The sequence below is a fragment of the Homalodisca vitripennis genome, chromosome 1 (genome assembly GCF_021130785.1).
Source record: "Homalodisca vitripennis isolate AUS2020 chromosome 1, UT_GWSS_2.1, whole genome shotgun sequence".
In the NCBI taxonomy this organism is placed as follows: Eukaryota; Metazoa; Arthropoda; class Insecta; order Hemiptera; family Cicadellidae; genus Homalodisca; species Homalodisca vitripennis.
The window spans coordinates 101,840,120-101,854,049 of record NC_060207.1 but is presented as its reverse complement, the minus strand read 5'-3'; the positions used below and the strand labels follow the sequence as shown (position 1 = coordinate 101,854,049).

The following is a 13,930-nucleotide window of genomic DNA, read 5'->3' as shown; positions in this document are numbered from 1 at the left end:
GTTATATACATTCTTTGTATCCTGACAATAAATGCTTTGATTTGATTAAAAATTATGCAATAACTCCATCAATGCATTCTTGTTGTGATAATCCAAGTCGAACGTTATGAAAAATAATTGTACAACTTTTTACGAGTCAGTTCCATTTTTACTTGCAATTAAACTTTCAAGTAACTGAAAATAACACTAATTGCACTTGAATGACAAAATGTTGTGGTTGAGGTTGTCTAAAGTTTAATCAGGAAATGCAGCTGATGCCCAGAAACGGTCAGTGTTGCCAAGGCATTTTTATAGGCATAATTTATTTCATATAGTTCATGCTAGACATGTAAAAAAGTAATTTTATATTTGTTTACTTCATATTCTTATTGTCATAACTGTTGTTGAGTCATATGTACGTTTTTGCATATTTGTTAGTAAAAAAACCAAAATTTTTCTATTTTTGATTGAATTGTTTTAAAATTTGGAACACTTATACTTCAAAATTTACAACACAACGAAAAAAGGTTTAATAATTTTTACAGTGAAATAATCTGTTTTAGAACTCGATATAGTACTCTTTTATTTTCATAAAAGGACGAAGAGGTGAAACTAACTTAACTTACAATGTGTAAATAAACATTTTGTCTCTCCCATAGTAAATTTCAAACTCATCGAGTGTTGAAAAAATTGATTTCAGTTGTCTTTTGACATTTAAAATATGTTGTGGATGAAATCTAATATTTTTATGAGATTATTTAAACTAGACTTGTAAGAGTGACTTTAATCTTTGATTACAGCAAGTGTCAACACCCATGAGAGTGCTGCCACCACCAGCGAGTAGTCCCCGCCAATTCCCTCCTCCACCCCCACCTCAGCCTGTCCCTCCACCTCCACCTCCTGCCCCTCCGCCCACCGTCTCCAAGGCGACATCTCCCATCCATGTACAGGTTAGTTCAGATGTGCTATTAGAAGAATCCTTTCTTTATTTAATAACATTTTTAGATTTTATTTATGTCAATTAAATTACATTTTATAATTAAATGATAAAAAAAAGTTGTGAAAGACTATCCATATGAGAAACATGCAGAAGATTTCATAATGAACCAATTAAATTCTTATTTTTTGAGAAAAGCTCAAATTGTTAAAAACTTCTTAAGAACTTACCGCAGGATTTATAGTCTTGGAACATTGTAAAAATGTTTCAAAAACTGCATGGAAAATATTAATAACTCTACTTTAGAAGTAGGTGTAGACAAACAATCCAAATCAATTTCAAAAAGAAATTGAGGACGAAATTGAAACAATGTGGCCGCATTGGATTCATTGTTCTAAGAGATGATCTCATGGATGAGTTTTTGAGAATCGGTTGCATCCATGGCATTGGCCTCTGTGGGAAGAGGTTGTACAAGTTATACAGAGACTAAGTTGAAAAAAAAAACAGGCAATGTCAACCGTTATATCAGAATATCAGTGTATTATTTAACAGTTGCTTCAAGCTTATATTGAGACGTCTTATGAAATGTATCAATTTTTCATTTCAAACAGAAACTTGCCCATCCAGCAAGTCTCCAACTTTCAAAAGGAACAAGCCCCACAAGCAATTATCAATCTCAACTAGCCTTGGACCTCTCCTTTTTCTGAACTATGTATGTAGACTAAATTGAATTATCCACCTTGGAAAATTAATTCAATCTGCAGAAGACATGACTGTTCAAAAGCAAATCAACACAAGATCTTTAAATCTCATTTTTCATTGAATTAATTACATACATTCAGTATTTCGCTGGAATGAACCTGAAAATAAATTGGTGGAAATCTAATGTTTTCAATTTCTGAATTCTATCATATTCAGATCAAAATATAATTTTTGGTTTGTGGTATGGATGTTCACTGAAGTCAAGTTTGAAACTCGTCTCAAATACCTTCTGGTGTCTAAAGCGTTTTATTCAGTTAATGGTGAGCCACTAGGATTTCTGAAAGATGCGGGATCTGAGGTAGTGTAACTGTTATAGGAGTGATTGTATGGTATGCAAGTTTGATTGTGTGATATGTAGATTTTCGTTCTTTCTAGTTTAATGTGATTTGATGATTGCAATACAATGTAAAATTGTGTAAAAATTCAATTAAAAAAGTAATTTTAAGCCAATAGTTAGGAAAAATTGGAAAATCAGAAAAGTCTGTGAAATAAAATGTAGTATTTCTGTGTGAACCCTGACTAGTAACTCTTAACAAAACTGATTTTTAAGGGGATCCATAAATTGCATTCAAATACCAGTATAAAACGTAATAAATAAATTTATAAATTCCATAATAGTTGGTAAAAATGGATAAACATATTCAAATTACAATTAATGGTCCAATTAATACTAAAAACTATGTTGAGATACAGGTATGTAGAGATGAGATGTTCTGGTGTTACTAGGTGGGCACCCAGACCAGTTGTGAGCTCTCTCCCAGCCCTCCTGCTCTCAGCCACGCCAAACGATCTGCTCTGTGAGTTCATTCATTTATTGTAGTGTGTATTAGTATAGCTTTATGTAAAGTTCTTGATTCATTCAATTAATTGTCAAAAACTTAAATATACAGTTGTGTTCATGTAACTTGCACTGCACAGCAAACAATTAGTCAAATAAAATCTCCATAAGGCAACTCTTTGGATATTGACTGCCTTAGCAGTTCTTCAGAACGCTATGGCCATAAGTGACCATATGTTGAATAAGGCTGAATGCCTTAGCAGTCAGGGCATTATTATCGGAACTCTTTGGTTATCATCAACTGCATTTTGCTACGCATTGACTGATGTTTAAAACTACTCAGGCTTGTCATAGACCAAATAGAAATTTGCTTGTTATGTGACTTGCCGAAGGATAAATAAATGTCTTTATTGTCTTGCCTGTATGTTTTAGTCAATTGCACAGCAGGGATGCTACAGGTCAGGGAAATCAGGGAAGTCAGGGAAAAAAAAACAGGACTGGAAATCAGGGAAAAGTCAGGGAATTTCGACGTTGGTCAGGGAAAAATATAAAATCCCTTTACACAAATAAACTTACTGCCGCAGCGCCGAGTCCAAGCCTGCACACGACGCGGCGCATGAAGCAGGCAGCCGAGGTGGCTCGGCTGGCTCACCCATTAATTGCCAAAAACCCTGGGGATTGCGTCGAAAAAAGTCAGGGAAAAAGGAAAAATTTGGTCTGGAAATCAGGGAAAAGTCAGGGAATTTCATTATTGTAGCAACCCTGCACAGTTGGAGAGGACGACTTTGACATCCACCTTGTAGATTTTGTCTCTATAGAGCTACTATGTTGTGGAGTAATGTCAAACTTTAATCTCTCATATTAATTAGTTTTTGGTTAGTTCATTAATATTTTACTCCCATTAGTGAAAGTTGTTAATTACGACTATTTATGTGTGCTGTACAGTGGTAACATCGTGATTTATAACCAATTTCTTTTAATTGATGTATCTCAGTATCATATGACATTGGCTTACTCCTAAAACAACACATAATGTCATTTGATACATTTTATATGGTACAACTTTTGTTGTATAATCTCTAGTATATAATTAAATAAGCTTTACTAAACACATGTTGCACCTCTCTGGTGCCATCAGCTGTCTTTAGTCACTTGTTCAGTCGGTTTACTTGCTGTAGTATCTTCGCATTGTGGAAAAAATATTGTTATAGTATCTCGTTTTATCGCATTCACCTCTAAATGTCTTTCTAGTATTTCTAAGTGATCAGTTAACCATAGTCCAAACTAAATGAAAATAAGTGTATTTTTCTGTATATCACTGATATTTTGTGGCAACAAATGGAAAACTTGCCAATATGGCTTGATGCAGAGTGTTATTCCGGTGTATTGAAATCAGAATGCTGGGAGTCGTAATAGATAGCAACTTGTCATTTTGAAATGTTATGGGTAGATTTACTTGTATTTATTTTATTTAGCTGAAAATGTTTGTTTGGCTTAGTATCGAGCAGCAGCAAAGGGCAGACCGGCAGGGAGCAACAGCACCAGATGTCAACACGCCGTTTGCCAGCACGAGTGACGCAGTGAAGCGACTGGTGCGCTACCACTGCTTAGATGAACCCGTGTTCAGTGAGAGCGACCTGAGTAAGGCAGACGAGATATTTGAGGCCACTGCGCGACACTTGCTGGACAAGAACGCACAGATGCTTAATAAGTACAACTACTTGCTCCTCATGGAGAGCATGGTGAGTTATTTTCATAACTTAGAAATATTAACACTATTAATAACAATGGTTACCAAGAGGGAGAAGGTATTTACTTATATCCCAATTTAAAATAGAATGAAACTAAAAACATTTCATCTATCCCTATTTGGAGGACATCCTACCAAGCATTAACTACAAAGCATTATCCACACACACACACGCACACGCACGCATGCACGCACACACACACACACACACACACACACACACACACACGTCCTGGCTGATGATTCATCAATGCCCAGCCAAATAGAGACATGAAATGTGGTATATAGGTTTATCTTATGTTCTAGAGGTGCACTAAGGAAGGATTTTTCTTTCCAGCGTCAGGGATCTGCTCTCCACTGGCCTCTAAAGTTGCAAAATTTCCTGTAAAAAATGCATTGTGACGAAAACGTGTTATTAATTAAAAGAGGTGGTTAAAGTGTTATAAACTGTTATGCATAAACATAATATGACAACACATCATATGTTTTGTTAATTTGATAATAATTTTTAATTTCTTTACATTTATAGTCTTAAAAGCATAGAATAAGCTTAAAAGAAACATCACATCTTATTTCAAAATTGTCTGTAATCACTGTTAGGTTTACCAGATAATAAAATTAAAAAATTTTAGTAAAAATACGCTTTTACTGATAGATTATCTAGACGTGAATGGGCCTAGGTTGTGCAGTGAACAAATGTTGCTGCACGCATGCACCAGTTCTGTCTGCTCCAAGAGTAAAGTGTGTGCTAGCGTAGCTAAAAACATAAATATCAGTGCTTAAATGGACACAGCAGTGCTTCGATTTCAAAAAGTTTAAAAAAACTGATGAAATAATATACAACATTTATAATTATGTTAACGAAGTACAATGAAAACCTAGACTTGTATCAGACTGATACCTGCAATAGTGCTAGTAGTCTACTGGCTGCACCTGCCGTCCCGCTCCTCTCATCCTACACTTCACCCCAAACCCCTCACACGTCCACGTGCGATCCGTTTCACATCTAAATAATCTATCTGTAATTGTAGAGTTTTGTAAATATTAAGTATGCAGTGCTTGATCAGTAGTGTAATGCAGATATAAAAGACAAAGATTTTATCTAACTTTTCCTGCCGATTTAAAGACTGTTATAAAATCCATCTTGACAGAAGTAGTTTTCTCAGACCTATGTAGGTATATATACATTTTCTTAATGGGGGAAACAAGGCTAACTCAACTATGGCATCTGAAATACCTTAGACCGGAATAAATTACAATGACCATAAGTATACACAGGGTATCAGTGCAAAATACTATGTAACCAGAAATACCTTAGACATGAAGTGAATTGCAAGGTCCGGAAATATACATTTTTTGACCAATGTAGACTTTTGTAACCTACGTATATAAATTTTCTTGATCGGGTTAGAAGACAAATTCAATCAAATTGTCAAAAATATAATTTATTCTAACCAGATATGCTCTTACACTCGCAAGGCCAAAAATAAAAGCCATGAACAATTTCGCTTAACATCTTAAGATCTTAACCATAAACACTTAAATAATATGTACTTATAAAATATGCCTACATAGAGACCCATCAATTTTTCTACAAAAGTTTATCTAAAAAGAGAGATCTTCGATTTTAGGATTCCCCCATACTAGCCTAAAACAGATTTTAACTGGTACTGGAATTGTTGGAGCTATTGAAACAAATATCGTGGAACAAATATGTGAACTCTCATCCATATTGGAGAGAAATTCGACTTATTTCACAGGGAGGCTACTTATAAAAACTGTTTCACTCTCTGACTTCAAGGTTCCAAATCACTGCTCTTTAAATTTAAAATGGATCATGAGATTGATCTTTCAGTGACTATCTCTTATCTCAGGAGTGTTATAGTGTCTCTATTTTTGAGAAGGAAATTGCGTGCAAAGTCGCATGTAACTGCTAGTCTAGTTCTAATTTTTTTATATACGTTCAGTAAGCCAATTCTCATACAGTATAAGATGTACTGCAAGATGTGGACTAAGAAAGATTTCTTATTCCCCAGTTGATGTGTAAGAGCATCAATTTTACAGTAATCATGCCTTCTACTTATTGAGCTATTTTTAGTTTCTTACTGTCATTTTTCGTACCTTTACAAATTTATTGTGTGTGTGCTTTTGGGGAGAAAGATATTTTTAACTTGTTAACTAATCATCAGATTTTTCTCTCTACCATGTGAAAGTCGATCTGCATAAATGAATGATTTTATTTCTGTTTTTGTTATTTTTACAAAAGTACAGTTCTGTGAGAAAATAAGTTTAAAAATAATTATATTTACTAATTGGTCAGCACCAAACTTTAATATTTTATAGGTTAAAATTGGTCTGCTGTTGCTATTCCATTTCCACAAGTTACAGTAATTTCAGCATATTTCCTCAACTAAACATCTGTTAATTTTAATTCTAGCTTCTACATACTTAATATGTTGCCAATTTAATTGTAATTTGAGCTAATTTCTTCAATAGCAAAGTATTATTTTCTTACAGTTTAATCTTAGAAGTATATATAGTGTAATAAAGTGAAATTAATTTAGATCTTAAATATTATTTGAGTTATTTATATGTAATGTTTGGATGAATTGTGTAATGAGGGTTATACCTAATTAAATGAACAATTTGCTCAGAATTGATATTTATTTAATAAAGAATTCTGGTTCTAAGCAGCAGTCACTTATGATTTGTTCACACCCATAACTTTCTCTGTAAACTTTTAGTAGTCAATATATATTATTTTTATGATGTAGTAATGTATAAAACAATTCATACAAAGTTTTAGTATGCATAGTAACTATCTATTTAAAATGGATTTATATTATGAAGTTATATACAGAATGCGGTTCTCTATAGTAGTGAATCAGTATTTCATGCTTTAAAACAGGTAATAAATAATTATGGGCTGACTCAATAAAAATACGAGTGTGTAAAAGGAACTGTTATGGTGCATTTTCCATTGTGCTGGAGATGGTTTGTATTAATTCCTTTATGACCAAAGAACTGCCATAAGACATGTAAAACGTAATCAAAATTCAGTAGTTATCCCCAAAAAATGTACAGTCTTAATTCACATTTTTGAAGGGAAAATAATATTAGTTAGATGAAGTGACAAGTGTGTTGGTTGTTGTAGCGCCAGGTGCAGACCAGTGAGCTAATCATGTTGGGACGGATGTTCGTGAGCGATGAGACAGCCCGGTTGGAAGCTGCTAAAGTGGAAGCCAGTCAGCCACCACCAGGTAACCCCGTAACTTGTTTAACTGCTTATAGTGTATCAAGAATCAAAAGAAAATAAGTTTAAAAAATAAAAATATAGTAAATTCTTGTTTGTTAAGATTGTTAATAAATACTACTAAGTAATAAATCAGGGCTTACGTACTATGCATGTGTAATCACAATGCTTTAACTGTGACCATTTATAGAATGCAGATAGACAACAGGTAAACAAAGTAAAATAAAACAACTACTGGTATGTTACTTGGAATGTTTTAATTTATTTTGTTTAAAAAAATAATACCACAAAGTTCTACAAAGAATTCACAATAGAAGAATGAATTTTCAAACTTTCTTTAAAAATATAAATAACACACTAATTATGTAAATTGTTTGATTGATGTTTTTAGCCAAAAAAGAGCGGGAGGAGAAGTCACCGGTGGTCAGAAAAGAGACTGAGGACAAGGAGCGAGAGAGTGGGGAACAGCGTACAGCCAAACGGGAGAGGGAAGAAACGGATGAAGGGGTTGGGGTAAAGAAACACTGCGCAGATGATGAGGAGATCAACGCACAAGTGCAGAACGCCATCGACAGCATCCTCAACCTTGGCAGCAATCGATCAGATCCAGCGCTCGACGAGGCGGTGCGGAGCATCCTGTCGTCTTGACGTGTTCCATCTTTTGTGCAAGCATTTCTGACTAAGACCTTACAGTCCATTGTTTTATGTTTTAATTTCCAAAATTGTATGTTATGAAGAGATTTTGTTAGTCAATGTACATCTTTAATTACTGATTTCTTTTCTTGTTGGAGGTAAAATTTTTATTCAATTGAAATATCAATAGTTCACCAAAGATATTGCTCTTTTGCTATTATGACGTGTGTTCAGAGATGCTTGCAAGTTACTTTAATTTAAATTTATTCCCTATATTACTTGCTACAAACTTATTTTTGCTGTTTACATATAATATTATTACATCATAGTATTATTTAAGTGTTTGTCATTGGATTTTTAAAATTAATAACTTATTTCTCTAAATTGTTATCATAACATGTTATTTCTCTGTTGTTTATTTTCGTATTTTTATCCTGCTACAAAACATGTTATAATATTTTACTAACCAAACAATTGTAAATAACAGCAATACATGTTACAAGAAGAGGGACACTTTTTCAAGATCATCTTCCTTAGACAGAGGCTAACTAACACAAATTATATTGCCAGAATTAAGTTTATCCAACTAAAGATGACTAAAACAATTGGTACAGTCAAATCATTTGAAAATTATATAAACCCCAACATCAAAGAATGTTGTTTCCTCATGAATTTGTTTCATACCCTTAGTTGCAAAATATTTACCAAGGCAGGTTTAGGTGGGGGAAAGGTACAAACGGCATTGATGTATCAAGCTATGAGATCTATAAAAAACATTTTAGTTAATGAAGTATTTTATTTACAAATTTTGTTCTTTCAGAGATATAGAGATGTAAATGTAATTGTAATTTAGTTTCTGGTTTGTCCAAAGTTACTCGATACAACTTAAAAGTAACACAATGTAAAATTGTAATATATTTTTATATGTGCTTTTTACTCCTCTAAGACACAACGTTTTGTGGCTTGTAATACAGTGCAGAGCTAAGTAGTGTAATTTCAGAATCAGAAAATATTAGTGTTATAAATGTGACACGTTTTGTAAGAAAAAATTATGTGGTATCATATGGTTGTAGAAGACAGTAATGTTGCTTCCATTTTTTCATTGAGTAAGAAATTTGTAAAATAAGGCTTGAAGTTTCTTAATTTTAGAAATTTGATTAACTTTTTTTAACTGTTGTTTGTAATTTTTAGGAGATGCTTATAATAATAGCCAGTAGAATTCTTTTTTCATTTGGTTTTGTATTGCATAAATTAACATTAAAATTTTAGCAATTGATTTATATTTGTTTATTTAAGTCATTTTAATACGGATTGCTGCAATAATAATTGTTTAATAACATGTGACCCTCTATTTAAAAAATCTCACCTTCTACTAAAAAAAAAAAACAACAAACAAATATTGTGAGGAACTCTATTTGTTGACAATTTAATATACTTTAATCTTGATAATCATCCATCAAATTCGTAGTGTTTAAAATATTTACAGGAATGCCATTTTTAACCATTCTCACTCCACCCAAAACCTAAAATGGTAAATTATGCAACTTCTACTTACTGCTATAAGTGTATTGAACAAATCCAGGATGAGATAAGATAATTGTTTATGAGATTGTTTTACTTTCAACTTATGTCTGATACACAGAACATACAAATCATGCTCTAAATGGAAATCTAAGTACATTTACTGTTAAGGTAAAATTACAGTCAATCACGTGTTGGTGCGATGTGCATGTGGCATTTGTATTTCTAACTCTTATGTGTCACAGAAATTTGAGATATGTTTATTTTAACTCTTTTTTTAACTTTATCATCGGAAAAAAATCACATTAAACATCTCAAAACTTTGCATTTCTGCTTTTGTAACATTTAACATTGGTATGTTATCCTTTCAAATTCTCCATTAATAAATTACTAAATAATAACAAAGAAAAAATGCATTATTTATAGTAATTAGGTAGTCTTTTGGTGGCTTTAAAAATAAAAAATCAGCTTTTAAAGCAATATTTGCAAAATTAGATTATTTCCATTTAGTAGATTAGATAAGAAATGTGCCAAAAAATTGAATGCAGGACTTTCACTAATAAACTGTAAAGAGCTAAAAATTGGCTGGTCTTCTCAGCTGTTCACCGAAGTAATTTATTTAAATATCCAACCTTACTGCTTGAAATGGTGACCTAATGCTTCTTAAAATTTGCATTCTGCATTGTAGGATAAAAGATTTTTTTGTATTCTCGTTTAAATCTGATAACAATTTCTGATGAGTAAATTATATTAAACCAATATATCGTTTTAACTGCTTTAATTAAATTATCAATAACTATTAATAAGATTTAGACACGTTTTACTAATTGGGCACTATTTTTCTGCATGAAATTTGACTTTAACAGCACCATATCCCCCAAGAGGATTAATTTTCGATCTTATAATTTTAGTCATAAAATTACTATAAATTTTAAACTTGAAATACCGAAGAATTTCGAATAAGTTTGTAGCAATGTATCCACATTGGTTATTTATGAACAGACATATTTTATACTTTCATCCAGCAGGTGTTTAAATCTATCAGGTTTTTCCTTTTCAAAAATTAGTTGTAACATGTAAACACATTTTCATTAATGATTGATTAGTTTTAGTTTAATTTAATTTTTTCTTATAAAATCTTCCAAGTATTATAATTGTAAAAACTATGGTAGTTACCTTTTTTATGAATACACAAAACATCATTGTTAAAGAAACTTGAAGATAAATAATACATAATAAGAAAATGATTTCATGACAGAAAAGATTTAATTGTCAGTGGATCTCACTATTGCGCTCTATTGTTGGACTAAAAAAAATTAAGCATGGAATGAATAAAAAAATATTTTATATATGAGATTAATACATGACAGTTTAAAAATCTCTCTAAAATATTATAAACCCATTATTTTATAATTAATGTTGTTAGTTTTCTGGATGTGTTCTTGTTTAGAGTAAGTTTTAGTGTTTTACTGGTTTCTGTTGTATTTCAGATGACTAAATGGCAAGAAGCTGTTAGTGAGGGCACAAATCGGTGATATACTCCTCGATCCTGTTACTTACTGCGGATGTTTTACTTACCGTAGGCACGTTTCCAGTGTATATAGCGTTTGTACATCTTGGCTTTAGTTTATATTTTGACCTGCCTTATTTATTATCGCTGCTGCACAGAGCTTGACAACGAAACTACTGCCTTGTTCTGGTCTGTCTTGTCCGTCTGGTAATGTGGTGGCTCCAGTCTCACGAAACGCATTTATTACAATTTAATTAGTAATTAAGTTTAAAATTACATTAATTGACCAACCTTGCAAAATATTGAAGCTTTAGAATGTTAAAAATATTTTAAGAACTATCAAACATGCAGTAGGCTCTTAATAATGTGGCTATAGAAGTATGGAGAAATATGCTTGTTACCAGTGTGTTTATATTCATATTTGTTCAATTTTCTAATAATTTTCCTTAATAACACGTCTCTTTTTACATTAATAATAGACAAGAAATTTATTAACAAGCGATGTGTATAATTTTATACACTTTTTCAAGAATTTTAGCAAACATTCAGAAAACTTAACGTTCAACAAAAGTTGATCAAAATTTCAGGATTAACCATTTCCATTTGTAATCTTTCAGTTGGCTGATGAATTACAAACCACACTTTTAAATAGGTTCGATTATTGATAGCCTACTGTTTAAAGTTTTATATGTATTGTTGAAACATAATAGAAAACTGTTGTTCTATGTATAAAATGCTTAATATTGTAATCTCATATTGTAGCAATCTTTTGTTAATGTTAATTCCAAATTTATATATATAAGTGTTATTCTTCTTTAACAGTCCTAATGAGTAGAATTTAAATTTTTTGGTAGTCACTGCATTTAATGTTAGTGAATTTAATGAATAATCTGTTACAATTGGACTGTACAACGTGCAACAAATGATAAATACCCTGTCATAAAGAGTTCTAAACTTGTTCAGCATGTGATGCAAATTATCACAAACAAAACAATTATCTAAAGCACAAAAATAGCCATTGCCCTTCACTTTAAAACTGTCCTGCATAGTCTATATAATGCTTGAGAAAGAAATGTTAAGACTGGAAGGCCACCCCTCCGTCGGCTAGCTTTACACCATGTGATAGTCGTATCGTTCCAGCAGTTCTTTAAGTATTAATTATGTTTTAAGTGCCAGTTCCTATGCTAATATTTCTCGCTTTTCCTTTGCACTGAGAACACTGTTTTTATTTATTTTACAAGTGTCCAGTCAGATTAATAACGCTTTTGTGTTTTCTACTTCTTTTAGATAAATTATTGAAAATTATCTTGAGCACAATGCAGTTGCATTCCTGGTGTGATACATAATTACAGAGTCCTTCTGACAACTGCGCGCTGTGATACGCTCTCAGATATTTTGAATGTATTGTCTGGAAACAGAAAATTAATCAAACAATACTCACTTTTGTTTTTCTGGTGCCATAGTTAAAAGTTACGTTAAGTAATAATTAAATTTAAGTAACATAACATTTTCCTTCAACTGTCTATATAAACCTGTCTTTTAACTTTTGAAGTGGTGCTCTTTTTATAGATTTGTAATTTACAAAACTATATTTAATTTCATGTTAACTATTTTATATAGGTACCGGTAATACTTGAAATTCTGTGTCAACAAAATGTTGAGTAATTTTTTTAACCAGGATCAGTCATTTTAGAACCATAGTGCTATACTGGTAATTTATAGTGTAAGAATTGTAAAACTTGATTCTGTTTTTTTTTTTTTGTTTTTGTTTTTTTACAATCGTGTGTGCTGTTTCTTATTTTTGCTTGAAGCACATTTTAATTACAGTTTTATGGTAATTTTAAAGTACTTTGACTTGTATTCCATCAAACTAGATGTGCTAAGTTGTAGTAGGAAAACTGGAAAGTAAATTATTTTTCCACTTGCATGAATTTTTAGCAGTATTTATTTGATTGAAAGAGTACTGATTGTCTATTTATTATGGTTATTTAATTTTTATGTAATTAAACTGAGTATTGATTGTTATGCAAGTTAAAGTGAATGGTGGACTCACTCAAAGCAATATTCCCATTGGTCAAGACTGCAAGAGGTTGTGACTGTCCGTGATCTCATACTACCATCCTAAGCATGGAGATACTTCATTATGTACAAATTTAATAACTTAAATATGATAGTGTAATATAATTGTAAATATTGTACATAACTTTTACAGATAAACAAATTCATTTTAAATGACTCAGATAGTTTTATTTCTATTATCCAGCCTACATTAATCAAATATGAAGAGGTGCATGCATATGAAAATACTCTTTTTATTAATCATATCTGAAATTCAAGTTATGAGTTATCAATCAAATTTGAATTGAATTGAAACACTTGGAATTTAGTGCAGAATCATAAAGCCATATTGATTTACTCTTGTGTAGGTAATAAGTAAAATAATTATTATGATGTATTATCTAAGATTATTTTGATTTTGATGATCACTAACAACAAGTGATTTTATCAGTATTAACCCTTTGCACGCCGTAGACGAAATAATCCGCGATGTTGTTTGGTCTTATAACGCCGAAGACAAAATAATCTGCCGATCGATAAAAATATATTTTATTACTGTTTTTGAAGTTTATAAGTTCAGTACATAAGCCACAATACAAAGTAATGTACTGGCTTGACCAAATAGTCCAGTTGCAGCTGTCAGCTGGCCGCAGTAGGTAAACAGTAAATTGTTTTGTTGCTGGCAGCTGTTCTCTCACTCCCGTCTGAACGCCGATGACGATACTATCCGCCATTACCGACTGTCAGTG

At 31.9% G+C, this 13,930-nt stretch overlaps 1 protein-coding gene across 1 annotated transcript in view; it reads left to right on the top strand.

The window, feature by feature from the left end:
- LOC124373499 overlaps nucleotides 1-13,358 on the top strand; it is a 67,305-nt gene extending 53,947 nt beyond the window's left edge. The window contains exons 15-20 of the mRNA XM_046831888.1: nucleotides 780-929; nucleotides 2,405-2,475; nucleotides 3,955-4,198; nucleotides 7,361-7,466; nucleotides 7,851-8,083; nucleotides 11,104-13,358. Of these exons, the coding sequence (XP_046687844.1) occupies nucleotides 780-929; nucleotides 2,405-2,475; nucleotides 3,955-4,198; nucleotides 7,361-7,466; nucleotides 7,851-8,083; nucleotides 11,104-11,148 (849 nt within the window). The 3' untranslated portion in view covers nucleotides 11,149-13,358. The remainder of the gene's footprint in view (nucleotides 1-779; nucleotides 930-2,404; nucleotides 2,476-3,954; nucleotides 4,199-7,360; nucleotides 7,467-7,850; nucleotides 8,084-11,103) is intronic.
- The last annotated feature ends 572 nt before the right edge of the window (nucleotides 13,359-13,930 follow it).